This window comes from Dipodomys merriami, unplaced genomic scaffold (assembly GCF_024711535.1).
Source record: "Dipodomys merriami isolate MVZ:Mamm:240054 unplaced genomic scaffold, mDipMer1.0.p SCAF_13, whole genome shotgun sequence".
Lineage (NCBI taxonomy): Eukaryota > Metazoa > Chordata > Mammalia > Rodentia > Heteromyidae > Dipodomys > Dipodomys merriami.
In genome coordinates, this window is record NW_027202604.1 from 38,557,372 (window position 1) to 38,580,865 (window position 23,494).

The following is a 23,494-nucleotide window of genomic DNA, read 5'->3' on the forward strand; positions in this document are numbered from 1 at the left end:
AAAAAAGTAACTCTAATTCAAGCATATAACAACCCCACATTGCAACATCAGGGAGAAAAGTAAAGGTATATCTGGTTTAAAATATTAAACTTACAGATATTTAAAAAAAATTCAAGCTAGGCACTGATGGCTCATGCCTGTAATCCTAGCTAGCCATTCAGGAGGTTGAGATCTGAGGATTGTGGTTTAAAGTCAGCCATGAGACTTTTGTTTTGTTTTGTTGCAGTCCTGGGGCTTGAACTCAGGGCCTGGGCACTGTCCCCGAGCTTCTTTTGCTCAAGGCTAGCACTCTACCACTTGAGTCACAGTGTCACTTCTGGCTTTTTCTGTGTATGTGGTACTGAGGAATGGAACCCAGGGCTTCATAGATGCTAGGCAAGCACTCTACCACTAAGCCACCTTCCCAGCCTTGTGAGACTTTTATTTCCAATTAACCACCTAAAAACCAGAAGTGGTGCCATGGCTCAAAGAGCTACAGAGCTAGCCTTGAGCAGAAAAGCTCAGGGACAGCACTCAAGCCCTGAGCACAAGCCTTACAGCCGACCAAAACCAAACAAAAAGTCCAGACACAATCATGGGCCCAGGGAAAAAGTGTAGACCCTACCTAAAAAAAAAAAAAAAAAGAAAGAAAGAAAAGGAAGAGAAGTCAGAGCAGAGCAAGGGCGGGCTGCGTATGCAATGCCAGGGTGGAGCCCAGGGCCTGGCGCACGCTGGCCCATCCCTCTGCAGCTGAGCTACCTCCCCTTGGGGTTTTCTGTTTGTTTTGTTTCTGTGCCAGTCCTGGGCTCCAGTAAGGGCCTGGCGCTGCCTTGGGCTTGGGGCTCAAGGCTAGCATTCTACCATTTGGTATTTCATCAGAGATAAGAGTGTCTCAGACCTTCCTGCCCGAATTGGCTTCAAACCACGATTCTCTGATCTCCATTTTTTCTTTTTCTTTCTTTCTTTCTTTTCTTTCTTTCTTTCTTTCTTTCTTTCCTTTTTTTTTTTTTTTTTTTTGGGGTCCGGTCCTGGGGCCTGAACTCTGGGCCTGGGCACTGTCCCTCAGCTCTTCAGCTCAAGGCTAGCGCTCTACCACTTGAGCCACAGCACCACTTCTGGCTTTTTTTTCTTTTTGCTTATATGGTGCTGAGGAATTGAACCCAGGGCCTCAGGCCTGCAAGGCAAGCGCTCTACCACTGAGCCAGCTTCCCAGCCCTGATCTCAGTTTTCTGAGTGCCTAGGATTACAGGCATGAGCCACCTGCATCTGGTTCTCCCTTGTTTGTTTGGGACAGAGCTTGCCACATAGCACAGGCTGCCCCTGAACCCACTTTGCCAGCCAGTTTGATCCTGTTCTTGCCTTCTCCCTAGTGCTGGGATTACAGATGTGCACTACCCATACAAAAACATCTTTGCTTTTCCAGGTGTCCAGCCTCATGCCATTCATTATATAAACAGAAAAGGGACAGATACACCCCTTAGGCTGCGTTGAGATGCATACACAGTGTGCAAGCCTGGAAGATGAGCTAATGCGGCCAAGTAGCAAGAGAGCAGGACAGTCATGACATCATGAGAGCACTTCCCCAGCCGAACCTTTATCCCCAGACTCCAGCCTGCTCGGGGCGCAGCCGAGTCCCTGTGTTCTTGGACCGGTTGACATTTCCAAGAGCCTGACAGCGCAGTCTCAAAGGCAGGGCTGAGTATTATTTACCGTGTGGTCTGTCGTGCGTGGCGGGGGCCTGGCCCGCGCAATGGGTCCGGGGATGCTGTGGAGGGACTGAAGGGAGAGCCTGCTGTTGTTTCTGCTGTGGAAAGGATTCAAGCTCGCACCCTGCGCCTGAAATGGCTTTCCTAGAAAACCTGGGAAAGCACACAAGACTGCAAAAACAAGAAGATAAATCATCTACATTTTAAATTTAAATGTCAGTTGTGACTTGGGCCAAGATAATATCATTCTAGGATTGGCAAGAAAGAAGGTGCCCGCAGAAGACACGTGTCCACGTGTCACCCGTGGAAAATTCCTCAGCCGTCACCCAGCTCTCAAAATAAAGTGCTACATCCCTCCTGTTTTCTGGCTCCCCTCTCCTTATGTGCTCATGTTCTCTCTGTCTCTCTCTCCCTCTCTCGCCCTCTCTCTCTCTCTCTGAAGATAACTGTGGGTTCACAGGCCCCACAACCTTTCCCCAACTTCTCCCGTTGTGACACCTTGCTGATTAAAAGTCCGATATCACAAGCAGAATTGGACAGGGATCCAATCCACCAATTGTGGGCTTTCTCCCAGTTTTCTTGTACGCATCCTTGTGTATGTTTGTGCGTGAGTGGGTATGTCAGTCTGTTTGTCCTGCTAACACAAAATACATGAAACCAGGAAGCTTATACAGAATAGAGATTCATTCTGGAGGTCCAAGATCAAGGTACTGGTGTTGGTGTTTGGAGAGGGCTGTCCTCTGCTTCCAAGGTGGCGCTTGGTGGCTGCATTCCCATGAGACAGAAGGTGTAGGACAGAGGAGCTGAGCTCCCTCCCTCAAGCCCTGCTAGGGGTCCCTAGTCTCACTGATAAGGCTAAAGATTCACCCAAAGGCCCTATCTCTTAGTACCAACACCTTGGAGACTAAGTTCCAATGGAAACACACCGTAGCTGTAGCTCTGGTCTGTCTATGTCTGTCTGTCTCTCTGTATTTAGCTCTATCACATTTGAATGCAGGGACAGTCCATACATCCACCTCCACACTCAACACAGATTATTTGCATCATCACAAGGACCCTGCTGTTGCTTTTTCATGAGCATATTCTCTTCCTGCTCACTCTCAACCCATCCCTGACCCTTCAAAACGCCAATCTGTTCTCCAGTTCTAAAAATGTTGCCTCTCAAAATATTACTCAAATAGTGGGGGTGCCAGGAGACATCTTTAGGGCTAGGCTTCCTTTCTCTGGGCAGAACTCGATGCTCATCCAAGTGGTTCTGTGTGTCTGTGTCTGTGTGTCTATGTGTGTGTGCCTGTGTATGTCTGTGTGTGCCTGTGTGTGTCTGTGTATCTGTATGTATATTCCTGTGTGTCTGTGTGTCTGTGTCTGCTGTCTGTGTGTGTGCCTGTGTGTGTCTGTGTGCCTGTGTGCATGTGCCTGTGTGTCTGTGTGTCTGTGTCTGTGTGTGTGCCTGTGTGTTTGTGTGTCTGTGTGCATGTGCCTGTGTCTGTGTGTCTGTGTGTCTGTGTGTGTGTGCCTGTGTGTGTCTGTGTGCATGTGTCTGTTCATTCCCAGCACCCCAAGGGGAGGATGGACCGCAGGCACCCGTGGGGGGGACCGACTGGCCTCCTGCATGCCACAGGGAAGAGCGAGCGACCCTTGCCACTCCTTCACCTGTGGACAGACATCTGGGCTGTTTCTAGTTTTGAGCTTTGGTGAACAAAATTCATAATGAAACACGTGCAGGTGTGATTTTTTGTTTGTTTGCCAGTTCTGGGGCTTGAATTCAAGGCCTGGGCTGAGCACTGTCCTTGGGCTTCTTTGCTCAAGGCTAGCCCTCTACCACTTGAGCCACAGCACCATTTCTGGCCTTTTCTGTGTATGTGGTACTGAGGAATGGAACCCAGGGCTTCATGCATGCTAGGCAAGCGCTCCACCACTGAGCCACCTCCCAGCCCCAGGTGTGAATTTTTGTGCACATGCCCCACTTGCTCTTTGCAAGCTGTGCTCATCAGCTTTCCACCACTGTGACAGACTACTTGAAACATCGTCAACTTAGAAGGGGAAAAGGGTTGTGTGGCTCACAGGTCCAGAGGTGTTGGTCGGTGGTTGCTTGGCTGGGTTGCTAGACGCCTGTGGAGGAGGAGGCTGCTCATCTCAGAGACGTCTGGAAGCAGACAACAGAGACAGGCAGTAGCCTTCAAGGACATGCCCTGTGCCCATGAAGTCCCTCCCTAGGAAACTCCACCACTGCCCAGTAGTACCACGGCCAGTAACCAAGCTTCTGCACATGCTCTTTGGAGCATTCAAGATTCAAAGTGTAAACAGGGCGTGATGGGGCACACCTTTCGGTCCAGCTCTGGGGAGCACTGGGAAGGCTGAGGCACGGGCAGAGGGCCCCACAGAGCCACGTGGTGGACTCGTGGGAAGGGCACAGACGGAGTGAAAGATGTCCACGCTGGGCCTGGTCTTTCGGGTGTTTTCCAAGTAGGCTCTTCATATTCACAAAGGCTCTGAGGTCAGCAGTATCCATGGCTATCCCGTCCACGAGCAAATCAGGGGTTTCAGAAGTTGAAGCCACACGCGCCCAGCCACTGGTACAGTCGAGACAGAAATCCAACCTTCCGGATTCCAAGACCCATTTTTTTTTTAATAGACTTCATTTCCTCCCATGAAAATTACTATATAATACTAGTAATAAGCTGGGCCGTGGTGGGGTATGCCTATAAGGAAACCAAGATTTGAGGATCAGAGTTTGAAGCCAGCTTGGACAAGAAAATCTGTGAGACTATCTCCAATTAACCACAAAAAAGCTGGACATGATGCTGTGTGGCTCAAGTGGTAGCGTGCTAGCCTTGAGCAAAACAAACTAAGGGACGGCACCCAGGCCCTGAGTTCAATCCCCAGGACCAGCACATATACACACAGAAATAACCGTTTCAGACACACATTAATTTAATTACCTTTGCAAACACCTCCGGACATTGTTACCATTGTCATCTCATTCTGCAGAGAACTGGAGTCAGGAGCAGTCTGGACACTCGGCCAGAGCCAAATCGCCAGAGCACAGACTAGGCCACGCAGTCTCCACTGTGCTGCTTCTTCCAGCGAGTCCGCTGCCAGTGACAGCATTCAGGAGGATGGAGGTGAGGGCCGTGCGCTGTGATGCACTCCAGAGGCATCGGCTGTCAGGTGGGGGTCGATTCTGAGTGACTCAGGGTTTGTGAGCAACCACGCAGCTGGCCTGGAACTCAGCTGCACTCCAGACGAGCAGGCTAGATCCTGAAGGCCACATGGAGGGTAAAAGGACAGAAGGACTGAAGCCTGTCACCGTCCCTGGGGAGCAATAGAGTCAAGACCACAGAGCAGCAAACAGAGCAGGCCAACTGGCACCGTCCCTCAGGAGTGTGCCATCATGATGTCACCTTGTTTATGTCCCTCGTGGGAAGCGGGCCCCTCTGGGGCTCCAGGAACCGCCGGCCCCAGACGGCCAAAGGACAATACAGTGTGACTTGTTCTCCACGCCATCAGGAGCCCCTTGGTGGAAGGTCACTCAGCAGTAAATCACAGAGCTGTTTAATCTTTGCTCTGGTTCTGCGATTTAGAAGCAATTCTGTGTCATTCGCCCTCAATCACAGCACGTCAGTGTGGGAGGCCGGGGTGACACTTTCTCATGCGGACAGTGTGTGTGCCCCAGGACTCGCTGCGGAGTGACTGGTCAGGACTGAGAATGACCCGGTCCCAGTTATTTAGGAAGTGACTCTCAGAAGGCACAGGGTATTTAGGAAACAACTGGAATTGTGTTGTTTTTGTTATTTCTTGTGTGTGCCAGTACTGGAGCATGAATTCAGGGGTGGGTGCTGATCCTTAGCCTTTTCACTCAAGGCTGGTACTCTACCACTTGAGCCACACCTCTACTTTCAGCTTTTTGGTAGTTAATTGGAGCTAAGAGTCTCATGGTTTTTTTTTCCTGCTGGGGCTGACTTCAAACCACAATCCTAAAATTTCAGCCTCCTTAGCAATAATGATTACAGGCATGAGCCACCAGCTCCTGGCTTATTACTACTATTACTTTACATTTGAATAACACTGGACTTTTGATTGGAGACCAAATTAATTAGGAGAGTATTAATCTCCATTTTTCACAAATAAGCAGTCAGAAGGTAGAGGTAACATACCTAACTTGGCTCAAGCCACACAATGGAAAAGAGGCAAAACTTGTACCCAAACCCAGATCTTCTCCCTTCAAATCTTTACAATCCTAGATCAGGGATATTTCTACTGTTGTGCTGTTTTTGTTTTTCTCCCAGAACATTAGTTTTCAAGAGCCACAACTATGAAGAAGGCCTTCATTGTCGTGTTTCCACATTATCTTTGGAGAGGAAGGTACAACATCCTCAGAATCACCGGCCTTCTTTTCTTTGCTATGTGGTGCAGTGCTGCACCTGTCTGGGGCGGGGTCCTGCTGCCTGGGGCTTCCTGTGTTGGCAGAGCTTGTGTGGACACACCATCCCTGAGCTCACGCAACCTGAAAGCCTCTGCTTCACCAGCAGCCGGTCCCAATGTCACTGGTCCCAATGCTTTTCACAAAGACAAACGGATAAGTGCACGACCGAATACAAGCTGAGGGTATGTGAGCCTTCTCATGTATAAAGCACCACCAAACACTTAAAAGCAAACCCAACAAACCCAACCAGTAGCCAGGAAGCTGCAGTCACTGTCAGATGGGGATTAGTGTGAAGTGCTTCCCGGCCTCCCAGTGTGGAGCTCAGCTGTCCCCGCCCCTCCCGAGCGAGCGAGCGTCTCAACTCTTTGAAGAGTCTTTGCAGAGCCCCGAGGAACCAGGTTTCTTCTTGTTCCTCCTGCAGAACAGATGACACAACGGCCTACTGGGTTCCCAGCACCAGTCAGACGTGCATGCGCGCGCACACACACACACACACACACACACACACACACACACATGTCCGCTCTGCGCAAGTCTCCATCACAATGCTGTCACCACCACAGCAGCGGCCTCCATGATACCTTGGCTGCAGGGTAGGTGCTCTCCCAGCTGTGAATTTGAAATGCATCTAATTCTAATTGCTAAAAAAAACCTTCATTGGCTGGGCACCGGTGGCTCACGCCTGTAATCCTGGCTATGCAGGAGGCTGAGATCTGAGGATCATGGTTCAAAGCCAGCCTGGGCATGAAAGTCCATGAGACTTTTTTTTTTGTCGGTCATGGGGATTGAACTCTGGGTTTGGGCCCTATCCATCAGCATTTCAGCTCAAGGCGAGTGCTCTACCGCTTGAGCCATAGCACTTCTGGTTTTCTGGTGGTTTATTGGAGATAAGAGTCGCATGGACTTTCCTGCCTGGGCTGGCTTTGAACCCTGACCCTCATATCTCAGCTTCCTCAGGAGCTAGGATTACAGGTGTGAGCTACTGGCACATAGCCGGTGAGACATTTATCTTCAATTAACAACCAGAAAACTGGAAGTGGCACTGTGGCTCAAGTGGTAAAATGCTCACCCAAAGTTCAAGCCCTATGACTGACAAAAACCCAACTTCATTGGGCCAAAATTAACTTCTTTATTTTATTATATTTATTTTTTTATTTTTTTGGGTCCGGTTGTGGGGCCTGAACTCTGTCCCTCAGCTCTTCAGCTCAAGGCTAGCACTCTACCACTTGAGCCACAGCACCACTTCCGGCTTTTTTCTTTTTGCTTATGTGGTGCTGAGGAATTGAACCCAGGGCCTCATGCATGCAAGGCAAGCGCTCTATCACTGAGCCACCTTCCCAGCCCCTAACTTTTTTATTTTTTGTATGTAATGAAATATAGACTCAAAGAAGGAAAAACAACAACACTGCAGAGGCAAAGCTATGAGCTACAAGAGTTAAAAAAAAATAATCAAGGGCACTGGTGCCTGAGATCTGAGGATTGCACTTTGAAGCCAGCTGGGGCAGGAAAGTCTGTGAGACTCTTATTTCAAATTAACCACTAGAAAACCAGAAGTGGCACTGTGGCTCAAAGTGGAAGAATGCTAGCCTTGAACAGAGGAGCTCAGGGACAGTGCTCAGGCCCTGAATTCAAGCCCATGACTGACAAAATTAATAAAAAATAAATCAAAATTCAAAATGAAGTCACTTCTGGTTTTTTATTCCATAATCCTCTACATAAATAATATGCACACTACACACAGAAATATGTATGCCAACTACATGCACAGAAATATATGTATGCACATTATGTAAATATATATGTATACATGCTTATGGTACACAATATATATGATTTGCAGCTACTTGCTGTAAGAGCAGATTATATATATATATATATATATATATATATATTATATAATGTGTGTGTGTGTGTGTGTGAGAGAGAGAGAGAGAGAGAGAGAACACCGGGGCTTGAACTTGAGTCCTAGATGATGCTGCCTTTTAGCTTTTTTGCTCAAGGCTGGCATTCCATAGCTCCTCTTCTGGCTTTTTGGTAGTTAACTGAAGATAAAGAGTGCCATGGATTTTCCTACCCAGGCTGGTTTCAAACGGCAATCCTCAGATCTCAGCTTCCTGAGTAGCTAGGATTACAGGATGGTGGTGCCCAGAAAACACAAAGATAATAAGAAAGCAGGCAGCCATCGAAGGTGGCACAGGTAAGATGTCATAGTTAGGTTACTGACAGTGCTGTCAGTCTCTGTTCTTGGCAGGTACAGAAAGGCACAAGACAAGGTCCCAGATCATATCCAGTGGAGAAGGTAAACGCGATGGGAGTCCTGGGAGCCGAGGCAGCACCACTGAACTTAAGCTCAGTGGATGTTCAGGCATTTGATACACGTCAGAGGAGAGAGATGTGCCAGGCACCAGGCCCGCAGGGACAAAGGCCAGACGGCGACGTTCAGCAAAGGGGAAGCGTGTGCCACCTCGGGGGGCCGCGCCAGGAGTGCGCACCTGTGCAGCCCGCTGTGCAGCGCGCCTGTGCAGCCCGCTGTGCAGCGCGCCTGTGCATCCCGCCTGTGCAGCCCGCTGTGCAGCGCGCCTGTGCATCCCGCCTGTGCAGCCCGCTGTGCAGCGCGCCTGTGCAGCCCACCCATGCATCCCGCCAGTGCAGCGCGCCTGTGCATCCCACTATGCAGCCCGCTGTGCAGCCCGCCGTGCAGCGCGGGTTCCTGGTGAGGTGGTGGGCAGAGGGTCGGCACACTGGCGGGCCAGCGCTCCCCGTCCCGCCCCGGCTGCGCACTGGGTCTGAAGACGTGTCACCCCAGGGTGGGGGCTGGGGGTGAGGCTCGGGGACCCCTCCGGAGCGCGGCCTGCGGGGCCCGTGGGCTCTGTCATCTTCACCACAACGCCGCTCGGCTTCTGTGGGTGAGCCCAGCCTCCAGGGCAGCCGGTGGCTGGGTCCTGACCGCGGGCGGGCAGGGACGGCTCCGGTTCCCGGTCTGGGCCGCAGTGTGAAGCACGCAGCGTTCCCACCGGGAAGGGCCCGGCCTGCAGGGCAGGCTCCCGTGCTGCGCGCCCGCCCCGGCGTCTGACCCTCTTCCTCGGGGACGGAGGAGGCCCCAGGCAGAACGGGGCGCGTGCGAGCCCCTAGGAGGAGCCCAAGCCCGGTTCCGCGCCGTCCCCACCGGCCGCTAGGCGCGGGCGTTCCGGGCGCCGGGCGGGGGGCGCCGGGCAGACCCGGCCCACCCCGGTCAAAGCCGGCCGCTCTGGAGCTCTGCGCTGATTGGCTGGCGGTGACGTAATAGGAAGAGCAGGAACGTGATTGGCGGGAAGGCGGGGACCCAGGGGTCGAGAGGTGTGGACGGCAGCCAGCACCCCCACCTCGGGGGCCAGGGGGGCTCCGGAGAGGAGGACAGCCAAGCGCCGCCCCAGGTCCCTGCGGCTCTCCACGCCGCCCCAGGTGCCTCTGCCCCCGGGACCGGCAAGAGCAGACTTGCCCTTCGCAGCCCTGGGGCCAGGCCTGGCCTCCAGCCCGGCGCCTGGGCCTCAGGCCTCAGCCGCCCCAGCAGCCAGGCCAGGCCTTGAACCCCGCCCCAGGGGCCTCAGCGCTACCCTTCAAGGGAATATGGCCCAAGGCCCAAGGCCCTGGTGTGCACACACTGGAAACACCACCGCGAACGCCCCTTAGGTTACACATGGCCACTAATTCAAACACGGAGGAAACAAAGAAGGAAAGAAAGTGCCACGGCCGGCCGGGAGGGAGGGTTAGAAACAGTTCGCACAATTCTGGAAGCTGCAAGCCCAAGATCAGAGCACTGACAGGTGGACTGGCCAGGCCACCTCATCCCTGGCTGTCTCCTCCCGACTTCACCTGGCAGAAGGGAGGGCACCTCTCCGCCCTCACCTTATCAAAGGTGACCTTGTCATCTCACAAACGCCCCGTCATGAATGCCTTTGTGTTGGAGGTTAGAATCTGGGGGAACACAAACCTTGGGACCCCACAAGGTTCAGGGCAGACGCCAGGATGTTTTCTCTGAGTGATGCCTGGTCACTCTGCACTTGCCGCTCTATGACTCACTCACCCTTCAGCTGTGCTTTTCAGGAACCCTTACAGCTCCACCACGGTGGCCAGGGCTGAGCCATTCTGCAGCCATATCTGCACTTCTGTGTGCAGACTCACAAGCTTTAACAAATGTGTGTGCAGAGACGTTCTAAAAGCAAGTCATGCCAGTGTGCACAGGAAAGTAATGCAGCCTTATATAATGATTATCTGCAAAGCTCCTACTGTGAGCTAGGTGTTACTGTGGGTGTTGTCTAACTGTATTATTGTACAGTATTATTCATAACAGCCAAGAAACAGAAACAACCCAAGTGTTAACAAACACATAAATCCACACTGAGAAATGTGTATCACCCTTTAAAAAATGCTGGATGCCAGTAGCTCACGCCTATAATCCTAGCTATTCAAGAGGCTGAGATTTGAGGATCCTGGTTCAGAGCCAGATCAGGAAGACAAATCTTTGAGAAACTAACTCCAATTAATCAGCAAAAAGCTGGAAGGGTAGCTATGGCTTGAGTGGTAGAGCACTATCATAGAGTAAAAAAGCCAAGCAAGAGCACCAGGCCCTGAGTTCAAGCCTCAGTACCAGTATTTTTTAAAAAAAGGGCTGGGAAGGTGGCTCAGTGGTAGAGCGCTTGCCTTGCATGCATGAGGCCCTGGATTTGATTCCTCAGCACGACATAAGCAGAAAAAGCTGGAAGTGGTGCTGTGGCTCAAGCGGTAGAGCGCTAGCCTTGAGCTGAAGAGCTAAGGGAGAGTGTCCAGGCCCAGAGTTCAGGCCCCACGACTGGCAAAAAAAAAAAAAAAAAAAGGCTGGAAGAAAACTAGCCACTTGGCTTTCACTTTTTATGTGGTTCTAAGACAAGCGTGCACATGTCTGGAAAGGGTGGAGGGACTGCTGCAGCCCTCAGGATCGCCAGCTCCCAGTCTCGTAGCTAAGGAAAGCAAGCACCGGAGTGAGGCCTGTCCCCGGCCACCCAGTAAGTGGCAGAATGGAAAACTCCCACTTAAGTCTGCAAGGAGATTGCAGAATGGAAACACTAACAGCCACCCCACTGGGATATTCTAAGGAAGAGTGCCAGGCGGGCGGCTGTGCCTAAGCACAGCTACCCTCTCCCCATCTCTGGACTTCAGGCTCCCTCCATGGCCCCTTCATCAATGGACTTCATGGGAAAGGGCTTCGTCTGAGGGCTCTGGGGTGAGCCTCCAGCCGCCCTGGGAGGTAGCGATTCTTCCCATTTTTCAGAAGAGGACAGGCAAGTCTCCCAGGGACACTCAACTGGGATTTGAACCCAGGTCTGGCAGTCCCTGGAGGCCACCACGCTTCTGTGAAGCCATACAGTCATTTTCTGAGCTGGCAACTAAGTCTCCAACAGCAAGAGCGTGAAAGCATGTGTCTTTTCTCTGGACAGTGAAAGGTAAGCGAGAAGTAAGTGCTCGGTGAAGACATTATTTGGGAGCTGGCAAGTGGGACAGCTTCCCCTCTCTCATGTGAATAATCAGAAAGGAGAAGCTGAGAACACTGGCCACACAATCACATGTATCCATGAAAACACAGGAAAACAGTGACGTGCTCTACGGTTTGCAGCCAATCTGCTGGCAGCCACGTACTCAGTACACTCAGTTGGCCCTGTGTATCACAGGCAATGCACCTGCGACCCAGCCAATCACAGACTGTGTTGTATGTGTACAGTCAGACCTTAGACAGCTGCACAGACAGGCAGACTGAATAGACTTCTTGTCATCATTCCTTACACAATACAGGACTCATTCTTTACCTGTCATTTACATTGGATTCAGCACTGTAGTCATCTAGACATTATTTACAGAATCAGGCGGAAGCTGAGCACTGGTGGCTCATGCCTGTAATCATAGCTACTCAGGAGGCTGAGATCTGAGGATAGTGGTTTGAAGCCAGCCCAGGCAGGAGAGTCTGTGAGAAGACTCTTATCTCTAACTACCAGAAAATTGGAAGCAAAGCTGCAGTTCAAAATGGTAGAGTGCTATCCTTGAGCAAAAAAAGTTCAGGGACAGTGTCCCAGGCTCTGAGTTCAAGCCCCATCACACACACACACACACACACACATACACACACAGAAGTGGAGCTGTGGCTCAAGTGGTAAAAGGCTAGTTTGAACAAAAAAGCTCAGGGATAGTGCTCACTCCCTAACTTCAAGCCCCAGAAACACGCACCCCACCCCTACCCCAGAACCCCAGATGCATACCCACAACACACATATACAAGTATCACGAGGACAGGTTTAATGAGTGCATTAGGTGTGGCTTTACACATGGGACTTGAGCATCAATGACTCCGAGGTTCTAGAAGCAGGTCCTTCAGATACCATGTAAGGGAAGGCTATATTTTGAAAATATATTTTATATTTCTAAATGAGGTGAGCATTGAAAATGTTCTCATTCTTTCATTGAAAAAAATGTGTTATGCTTTTTTGATCTTGAATAAAAATATCTGGAGAACATATGTTTGTGGTTCTAATTAAGTGAAACCAGCAACACCTCTATATTTGTGTTAGCTAGGCCTGGGTTTCTAATGAAGTGGCAGAAGTATGACCCCAGGCCCTGGTCTGGCTTAGGTCACTGTCCAGTGATTCAAACACAACAAAAGCTTCAGTCTCAGAATGAAAACTTAGGGGCTAAAGTTATGTAACATATGCTCAGTCCAAAGGTGCTGAACTTCACCCCCAGCACTGGAGGCCAGCCCATTCATTTGGTTCAATTATTATTATTGCTAGTATTATTTTTTGTGCCAGTCATGGGCTTGAACCTGCCCTGGGTGCTGTCTCTGAGCTTTTTTCCCCCCAAGGGTAGCACTCTACCACTTGAGTTACAGCTCTACTTCCAACCTTTTGCTGGTTAATTGGACATAAGAGTATCATGGGCTTTTTTTTTTAGGGGGGGGGTCCGGTTGTGGGGCCTGAACTCTGGGCCTGGGCGCTGTCCCTCAGCTCTTCAGCTCAAGGCTAGCGCTCTACCACTTAAGCCACAGTGCCACTTCCGTTTTTTTTTTCTTTTTGCTTATGTGGTGCTGAGGAATCGAACCCAGGGCCTCATGCGTGCAAGGCAAGTGCCCTACCACTGAGCCACCTTCCCAGTCCCTCATGGACATTTTCTGCCCAGGCAGGTTTCCAACCATGGTCCTCAGATCTGAGCCTTCTGAGTAGCTAGGGTTATAGGCATGGGCTTGGCTTCCTAGGTGTTATTCTTACAAAGATCCCTAGTAAACCTCCCGCAGTCCAGCCCCTTCCAGAGCCTCATTCTCCAGGGAGCCTACTAGAGACAAGGCCATGGCCCTTTGGGGCACAATCCTCCAGGCGGACAGCTGTACCAGCACACTGAGACTTGTGTCAGTTACACTTGCAAAGACATCCAGGGTCTCTTGCTGGATTATCAGCTTGTATCTGCAACAAGCAGTCATGCAAAGTCCCCCCCCCTCCCCTTTTTTTCTTGGTTGGTCATGAGGCTTGAACTCTGGGCCTGGGTACTGTCCCTCAGCTCTTCAGCTCAAGGCTAACACTCTACCACTTAAGCCACAGCACCACTTCCGGCTTTTTGTTTATGTGGTGCTGAGGAATTGAACCCAGGGCCTCAGGCATGCAAGGCAAACACTCTACCACTGGACCACCTTCCCAGCCCCCCACTTCTGGTTTTCAACTGGACATTCCTGCCCGGACTGGCTTTGAACCATGATCCTCAGATCTCAGTTTCCTGAGTGATTTAGAATTATAGGCATGAATCACCAGTGCCCAGTTTTTGTTTTTTTAAGTCAGTTGTGGGGCTTGAACTCAGGGTCTGGGCTCTGTCCCTGAGCTCTTTTGCTCAAGGCTAGAACTCTACCACTCTGAGCCACAGCGCCACTTCTAGTTTTTCTGGTGGATTGAAGATAAGAGTCTCAGACTTTCCTTCCTAGGCTGGCTTCAAGTATAATCCTCAGATCTCAGCCTCCTGAGTAGTTGGGATTACAGGCAAGAGCCACTGGCACCAGGCTCAAATTCCCTCTTAAAAGTCCCTCTGGTTGTAGAAATCCTACTGGCTTCTCCAGTTGCTATAAACGAATGTTGAGGAAGTGGTGCTATAGCTCAAGTGGTAGAGCGCTCGCCTTGAACTGAAGAGCTGAGGGACAGTGCCTAGGCCCAGAGTTCAAGCCCCACGACCAACAACAACAACAACAACAAAAAAGGGCTGGGAAGGTGGCTCAGTGGTAGTGCACTTGTCTTGCATGCCTGAGGCCCTGGGTTCGATTCCTCAGCACCACATAAGCAAAAAGAAAAAAGCCGGGAAGTGGCGCTGTGGCTCAAGTGGTAGAGCTCTAGCCTTGAGCTGAAGAGCTGAGAGACAGAGCCCAGGCCCAGAGTTCAGGCCCCATGACCGGACCCCCCCCCAAAAAAAAACAAAAACAAGAATGTTGAGAACCATGCCCCTTAGTATACAAAGGAGACAAAATTAAATGGTACTTCCAGGTGCTGGTGGCTCACTCCTGTAATCCTAGCTACTCAGGAGGCTGAGATCTGAGGATCCCAGTTCAAAGCCAGCCTGGGCAGGAAAGTCTGTGAGACTATTATCTCCAATAAACCACTCAGAAAACTGTAAGTGGTGCTGTGGCTCAAGTGGTAGAGCACTTGCCTTGAGCTGAAGAGCTGAGGGACAGCGGCCAGGCCCAGAGTTCAAGCCCTATGACCTACCAAAAAAAAAGATTGCATGGGACTATAGGCCTCCATTTCTGCTCTGCCTACCACCCATACAGTGAGGGCAGACACTCAACCCCAGGGCTTCTAAAACCTATCCATCATCCACTTTGAATCTCCAAGGGCAGCACAGCTTGAGTCCTATTTTCAGTGGGAGGGCTGGGACTATAGAGTGATAGCCAGGTATCTTTGACATAGTACTTGGCAAGACACAAAGGCAGTATGACACCCTTTGATTTACATCTGTGTCTCAAAATTTAGATTTATCTAGTGACAAGAGGCAGCTCTGGCTTGATACCCAAAATAAAACCATAAACTAGGAGAAAATAAATCCCAACTCTTTCCTGTGCCCTGTCAACTTCTCACTGTACCAGCTTTCATGGCTCGACTTCTTCAATTTATCTCTATTGTTCTTTGTTCCTAGAACTCCTGCTGTGTATATATGTTTGTGAGTGTGTGTATGTACGTTTGTGAGTGTGTGTGAGCGTGTGTGTATGCGAGCACCTATGTGCCATTCTTAGGGCTTGAACTCAAGGCTTGGATACTGTTCCTTAGTTTTTTTTTTTTTTTTTTTGGTCCGGTTGTGGGGCCTGAACTCTGGGCCTGAGCACTGTCCCTCAGCTCTTCAGCTCAAGGCCAGTGCTCTACCACTTGAGCCACAGCACCACTTCCGGCTTTTTTCTTTTTGCTTATGTGGTGCTGAGGAATCGAACCCAGGGCCTCAGGCATGCAAGGCAAGTGCTCTACCACTGAGCCAACTTCCCAGCCCCTGTTCCTTAGTTTTTGTGCTCAAGACTAGCATGCTGGGCTGGGAAGGTGGCTCAGTGGTGGAGCACTTGCCTTGCATGCGTGAGGCCCTGGGTTTGATTCCTCAGCACCACATAAACAAAATGAAAAAAGCTGTGGCTCAAGTGGTTGAGCTCTAGCCTTGAACTGAAGAGCTGAGGGACAGCGCCCAGGCCCAGAGTTCAGGTCCCACGACTGGACCCCCCCCCAAAAAAAAAAAAAAAAAAAAAAAAAAAAAAAAAAAAAGACTGGCATGCTACCACTTTGAGCCACAGCTCAATCGAGGTTGTGTGTGTGTGTGTGTGTGTGTGTGTGTGTGTGTGTGTGTGTGCGCGCACATGTGATTAATTGGAGATGAGAAGTCTCATGGACTTTTCTGCCCAGGCTGGCTTCAAGCCACGAGCCTCAAATCTCAGCCTCCTGAATAGCTAGGGTAATTGGTGTGAGTCACTGGCCCTGGGCTCTGTTCTCTCTTCTTGAGAGCCTTGGGAATCCTCTGCACAACTCATCCACTTAAAGCATTCAATGCTGCAGTCTTCAGTTTACTCACAGAACTGTGCAAATCCATTATCACAACTTGTTTTAGAAAGCTCTGATTCCTGCCATTCCCAAGTCCTCTGTGCAACCAGAACCGACTTTCTGACAAATACAGCTGTCTGTTCTGGGCAAGGAGGGCCTTGTACATGCTAGGCAAGGGCTCAGCTATTCAGCTACGTTCCCAGCCTTGTTCTAGGCATTTCTGATAAATGGAATCATATCATCTGTGGCCTTTCGCATGTAGCTCGTCTCAGTTAACATACTGTTTCCAAGTTCATCCATGTTGTATAACATGGCAGTACTTTACTGTTTTCACTGTTGAGTAATAGTCCACTGTCTGGTATAAATCCCATCCGATTTGCTCACTCATCAGTTGCATAACACTTAGCTGTTATGGATAAGAGTACTATGAAGATTGGGGTACAAGTGTGTGGACACATCTTCCTTTCTCTTGGGTGTATATCTAGGAGTGGCACCGCCCTGACATTGCCATGGTAACCTGAGCCACCCAGGTGAATCTGCTTTGTCCCACCTTACCAGTCAGGACGGGCCAGCTTGTACTGCAGTGACAAGGGGCCACGGCAAGACATGCTATTCCTCACGCACGTCCAGTGCACGTCCTGCGTCAGCTGCAGCTCTGATTCCTGGTTGTTCCGGGCCCAAGGGACGGAACGGTCTTCGTCTGGAATGCTGCCTGACCTGTGCCAGAGGGAGAATCACACACATGGCCGGGCTCAGAAGTGACACAGGTCAGTCAGTCCTGTTCTCACTTCGTTGGCCAGAATGACATAAAGCCAAGCCTGCTGTCAGGGTGGAAAATCGCTCCTCTCACAGGGAGGCTGACAGGCTGCATGGGTGCAAACACATGCTGCCCTCCATCCCCCAGGAAGCCTGCCACCCCCTCCCCTGTGCAGCTCTGACCCAGTGACCCCTCTGACGTCTGTTCTTTTTATGCTGTTGTTGTTGTTGTTCCCGTGGCTCTCTTCTCCTACTCTGCAGACTTTCTGGGGATATCTCAGCCACACTCACATTTACACCTCCAACTCCAGGCCCAGGGAGTCCCGTCTACTGAACATCATCCATAGCTACCTCAGGACATCTCCAGCATGTTCCTGCTGGCCCCAAATCTACTTCTCCTCCAGCATGCCATTCTCCTGATAGCTCCAGGCAGGACGCTGGTACCACCTTCGCCAGCCAGCAGACACACCGAGTCTACTTTCTATCCATGGCTTCTGTCTGCCCCTTCTGGTTTACTCCCAGTGATTCTGTCCTGGACCACAGTCTTAATCTTTCAAATCCCATTTTCTCTGTTGCAGCCATACAATTTTTTTTAACTGTATTTTTTTTTGTCTTTTTCTTTTCTTTTTTTTTGGTACTGGGGATCGAACCTAGGACGTTGCACTTGCCAGGCAAGCGCTTTGCCACTGAGCTACATCCCAGCCCGCCATACAATTTTTATAAAATGCAATTGTTTACTTTCCAGCTCTAACTCCCTCCCTGGCTCTCCGCTGCTCATCTCTCCTAAATGAAGAAGTCAGTGCTGCTCAGTCCTGACTCCAGCCCTGCTCCTGTACGGTATCTGCCAGGTACTTCATGCATCTTAGCACTCTGTCATCTCTTCATTCAGCACTTATAAATCCCTATGTCCATTTTCCTGGAATACTCTTCTTCTTCCTTCTTCTGGGTAAGTCTTATTTGTTCTTAAAGCAATAGGCTAGGCTAAAAGCTGGTGATTCATACCTATAATCCTAGCCGCTCAGGAGGCTGAGATCTAAGTTGAGTTGAAAGTCCATGAGATTCCTATTTCCAACTAAGCCCCAGGACTGGTACAAAAAAAAAAAAAAAAAGTAACAGGCTAGACTGCACTTGTTCCTTCTCTTCTAAGCGGGTCCAAGCATTTAGCCAAGCGGTAAGAGAAAGTGCTCTGGAACTGGACGGCCCAGTTCTGAAGCCTAGCTGCCAGGCACCACCTGTGACACTGTATGTAAGACATTACTTCTCTGAGCCTTTGTTGCATCATGCATGAAGCAGAGATCAAAAGTCCCCATTGCATAAGGCTGTGGCGGGGATGGAATAACAAACAGACAGAAGGTCCTCAGAGCGGGACCTGGCACATGGGAATGGTTAGAGCACTGTATGCCATTACTTTGATGTAGCTCCACAGCACCCTGTAATTACCCCTGTAATTTAGTACTTATAGGAAAATATAATCCACAATTTACCTACCTGGCTTCTTGTCTGCACTGAGATCACCAGAGTTGGGACAATTTTCCAGAGCTCCGGTTGCTGACATGTTGTAAGCATTTATTAATTTTTGTGAAATAGTTAATAAATGGATGAGCTGGATTGCTCATCTTGCCTTAGAACATAAGAGTAGATTTTGTCCTCCTTACTTTTTTCTTTGTGTTGGCATTGGACCTTGAATTCAGGACTCATACTCTTGAACTCTAGGCCTAGGTGCTGTCCTTGTGCTCTTCAGCTTAAGGCGAGTGCTCTACCGCTTGAGCCACAGCGCCACTTCTGGTTTTCTGGTGGTTTATTGGAGATAAGAGTCTCATGATGTTCCTGCCTGGGCTGGCTTTGAACCGAGATCCTCAGATCTCAGCCTCCTGAGTAACTAGGATTACAGGTGTGAGCCACCAGCGCCTGGCAACACATCTATTCTTTTGTTTGCCGAGTAACAGCATCTGCTTTTCTGCAGAGGACAGTCACGCGTGGCGTGAGGCAGAAGCAGGCAGGTTGTGTGGAGGAGTCAGTTTAAGCCTCTGCAGTGCTGGGGGCTGAAGTCTGCAAGCTCCACTCCTCCATGCTGCCCACTGGAGGGCACATGGTATTAGCTCAGAAGCTGGAAGAGGGCTAAAGGAGGCTCCAACGGCAGAGCACCTGCTTAGTGGGCACAAGGCCCTGAGTTCAAACTCTGCTACTGCCCAAAACAGAAGGGGAACAGGGAGAAGAGCCAATTCTGACTCCTAAGCAGTAGCAATGACAATAGTTGGCGAGTGTACCCTGGTGGGGGTGGGGGTGGGGAGGCACTCCTAGGTACTCAATGCTGCATACAGTCTCTCCTCAACTGACTGACTTCAAGCAATCACATTCATTTCTAAAATTCTCTTTTAGACGATGGGGTGGAGGCTACATGGGCCAGGCAGCTCCTGCTGGGGTCTCTGCTGTTTCCGGGACTGGGACCACTGCCCTGACAAAGGCTTGCCTTGTGGCCACCTGCAGGGCTTACATGGGTCTCTCCCAGTGGCGCCAGCTCCCTCAACCTGAACTACACGCTAAGAAGGATGCTAAGTGCTTTACATACAGAGTCACAGTTAATTCTGACCCCAATCACAATGGGATACACACAGGTCTTCATTATGGACATAGAATCAGAACTCTGGGGGTTGAGTAACTTGCCTAGGGTGTAGCTGCAGAGGCAGAGCTGGGCTCTGACTCCATGGCCCACTCCATGGTACATTTGTTCCTCAGTCTCTGGACCGAGAAGTGGAGTTCCACTTCCTCCAGGAAGTCTCACCTTCAGCCTTCTCTGCTCCTGCTTGATGAATCCCAACTTAGGCATGTGTCTCCCTTCCAAAATGGGCTGAGGAAGAGAAGAGAAAGGCAAGAACACCCAGAAGAGGAACACCAAGGCTCGGTGTGCTCACCATTTGTGCGAGCTGCAGGGTGGGGTGTTTGGAAAAAGGCATGAGACACAGGTTTGGAGGTGTGAGTTCAAGTCTCAGCTGTTACTTACTTGTGTCATGGCCTCTGGCGATCATTTTTCTCTCCAGAGCCCTCAGTTTCCCCATCTGGAAAATGAACATGATGTTCTCTGCTCTACCAAGTAGCCACTTTGCAAAGTGTCTACTGTGGGGATATAAATAGTTATGTAAGACACAGGGAGCAGAAGGGTAAATCACAGGTAAAATAAAGCCCAGTGACAAAGGGTATTGATTGGGCTGACCAGAGATTTTGACCCATATGCCTTGGGGAATGATTTTAGCCCCCTGAGAAAGAAAACGGTAACAAAATCACACTGCTAATGGTCAATGGAAATGACCACCACTGAATGAACGTAACACACAAAGCACTGCCCTGCTATAAACATGTACTCACGGGCTGGGAAGGTGGCTCAGTGTAGAGCGCTTGCCTTGCATGCAAAAGACCCTGAGTTCAATTCCTCAGCACCACATAAGCAGAAAAAGAAAAAAAAAAAAAAGCCAGAAGTGGCGCTATGGCTCAAGTGGTAGAGCACTAGCCTTGAGCTGAAGAGCTCAGGGACAGCGCCCAGGTCCAGAGTTCAGGCCCACGACCGGACCAAAAAAATAAAACAAAAACATGCACTCACAACATACCACAACTCCAGGGACTTTGTCATTACCAGCTCACTTTTCATACTAAATAACAGTGAGCTCAGAGTTGCACAGCAATGAGTCTGCGCTCAACCCAGCCTGATGGAACACTATGTCTGCACTCTGAGGCTTTGATCTGGATTGCAATGGGTTGAGCCCAAAGGTAGGAAACAATCTGTCAAAGAGTGCTGAGACAATGTACAGCAGGAGCTGGATGGACACAGGCTGAACCTGAGGCTCAATGCTGGTATGAGGTGAGGTGCGTGAGCTGCTCCCGGCACCTACCCCTCCCCAGTTCCCATCTGAGTGCCTCTTCCTACCCTCCAGCACAAGCCTGGCTGGCCCTGGGATTGGGGCAAGTGGCTCGGGCTGAGCTAATGGGCAAGTTTCTATCTCTTGGCTGTGATGAGGGTGTCAGACAATTAGGGCTTGCTTGGGGGCTGTTTGGAAGCCTTCTTTTCTAGGAGAGCTTGTAAACAAACATAGACAGGGTTGAGCGAAAGCCCCGGCCGTCTCCTAATTATGAGGAAAGCAGAGTAAGTAGGAGGCCGACACTCCAAAGGCACAGAAGAGAGATGGAAAGAAAAAGTGCGTGTGCAGTTACCTCAGGAGAGCTGTGAAGAGCTCTCCTCCCGCCCCCCCCTGCATGCCTTGTGGAAAACAAAAGAACATAAAAAGCCTAATTCTGAGACCTGTTTGATACTTGGGAGCCCTGGATAGCAAAACCCAACAGAGCACAGGGGAGGCTGGTGAGGGAAACAGCCTGGCTGGCACATTCCCAGCCTCCAAGCTCAGGGGCATGCGCAGTGCGGACACACCTCCCACCGTGGTGCCCCAGGGTGCAGACCTCAGGGCTCTGTTCAGACAGGATCCTCCCCTTGCCATGTAGCCCCTTTCACATATTTGGGCCCCACTTGGATAAATGCCAATGAAAATGTTCTTTAAAAAAATCAAGTATTACACACACTCTAGCCTCTTCAAATTCATGTAGTAGGTCAAGGTAACAAACTGTTATGTCAAAAAGGACCGAACTTTATTCACTATATATAACATACACAAAAACAAGCAAAATCAGGGTGCTTTCCTCATCCATCCTTTCCACATTTTGTGCAGCTTTAGTGAGCTGTAAATCACTGACTTCTTCATGCCTGAAAGAGAAAGAAGAGCAGGTGACAAAGCTGAGGAGTGTGGAGTGGGCCCAAGGGCTCTGCACCAGACCAGTCTGGAGCAGGTAGGGCAGGGATGGGATGTGGGGACTCCGGAGACCAAGGAGCTGAAGGTGGTAAAGATCACCACAGCCTATGTAGGCATAGGGTATGTATGTGTGTGTTGATCCTGGTGCTTGAACTCAGGGCCTGGGCACTGTCCTGGAGTTTTTTTGCTCAGGTCTAGTCCTCTCTCACTTGAGCCACAGCTCCACTTCCAGCATTCTGGTAGTTAATTGGAGCCAGGTGTCTCATGGACTCTCCTGCCTGGACTAGCTTTGAACTGCAATCCTTAGCTCTCAGCATCCCGAGTAGTGAGGATTATAAGCATGAGTGACCGGCGCCAGCCAACATTTGTTTTCTTTTTTATTAGCATTTGTTATATAGGAGGGGGTTTCATTGTGACATTCCACTCATGCATGAGATGTATCCTGATCAACCTTACCTCCTCTACTGTTCGCTCTTTCCCCCTAACGCAGAGCGATTCTGATTCTGACTGGGCCTCTGCCGAGCAGGGGTATGGACCCCTAGTACCTGAGATCTTTTTTTTTTTTTTTTTTTTTTGGGTCTGGTTGTGGGGTCTGAACTCTGGGCCTGGGCGCTGTCCCTGAGCTCTTCAGCTCAAGGCTAGCGCTCTACCACCTGAGCCACAGCGCCACTTCCAGCTTTTTTCTTTTTTGCTTATGTGGTGCTGAGGAATCGAACCCAGGGCCTCATGCATGCAAGGCAAGCGCTCTACCACTGAGCCACCTTCCCAGCCCCAGTACAATCTTTTGAGTAGCAAGCATGTCATACCAACCTGTGAACTTCATGGTTCTTTTTTTATTTTTGGCCAGTCCTAGGGCTTAAACTCGGCCTGGGCGCTGTCCCTGGGCTTCATCTGCTGGAGGCTGGCGCTCTACCACCTGAGCCACAGCGCCACTTCCGGCTTTTTCTGTTTATGTGGTGGTGAGGAATCGAACCCAGGGCTTCATGCATGCTAGGCAAGCACTCGACCACTAGGTCACATTCCCAGCCCCCTTCATGGCTCTTTTATTTGTTTTTATTTTATTTTTTGTCGGTCATGGGGCCTTAACTCTGGGCCTGGGTGCTGTCCCTCAGCTCTTCAGCTCAAGGCTAGCACTCTACCACTTGAGCCACAGTGCCACTTCCAGCTTTTTTTTCTTTTTGCTTATATGGTGCTAAGGAATCGAACCCAGGGCCTCATGCATGCAAGGCAAACGCTCTACCACTGAGCTACCTTCCCAGCCCCCTTCATGGCTCTTTTAAACAGGAGATAGCACACCAAAGACTGTATGCCCTCCACAGCGTGAGGCTTCCTGCTTCTGTGTCCACCATGCTGCCACCATCTCTCACGCAGTGCTCCCTTCCTGCCCTCTGCAGTGCCTGTCAGCAGACTCACCTGTCTGTGCCTTCAACAAGAGCTCCTGGGTATGGAGCTGCCTCCCCATCACCTGTTACGGCTGAGTATCATGCACATGCTTTTGAAATGTGAGAGCCAACATGCCTTACCTGAACCGCTGGTCCCCTAGTTGTCCACCCGACCACATGCTCCACTGACTGCACCCCACTGCCTGACCACTGTCTAACTTCACCTTCTGCCTGACCACACCGCCAACTAACCACACTAACTTCACCTTCTGGTGGTCTGCCTGACCATGCTGTCCTCTCACCACACTGTCCACCTAACCACAAATATGTAGAAAACCAGAAGAGGCTCTCTGAGGGATCACGGGGAAGGATAAAATGGGAAAAAAACAGACGAGCCAGTAAT

The 23,494-nt window shown here is 50.3% G+C and overlaps 1 protein-coding gene across 4 annotated transcripts in view; it reads right to left on the reverse strand.

Moving 5' to 3' along the window:
* Positions 1–21,526: 21,526 nt before the first annotated feature.
* Positions 21,527–23,494, reverse strand: part of LOC138824816 (phosphatidate cytidylyltransferase, mitochondrial) — a 42,045-nt gene continuing 40,077 nt past the window's right edge. For all 4 annotated transcript variants that reach the window (XM_070019142.1, XM_070019141.1, XM_070019140.1 and 1 more), the window contains one exon: positions 21,527–21,663. In XM_070019142.1, coding sequence (XP_069875243.1) covers positions 21,587–21,663 — 77 coding nt within the window. In that variant the 3' untranslated portion in view covers positions 21,527–21,586. The remainder of the gene's footprint in view (positions 21,664–23,494) is intronic.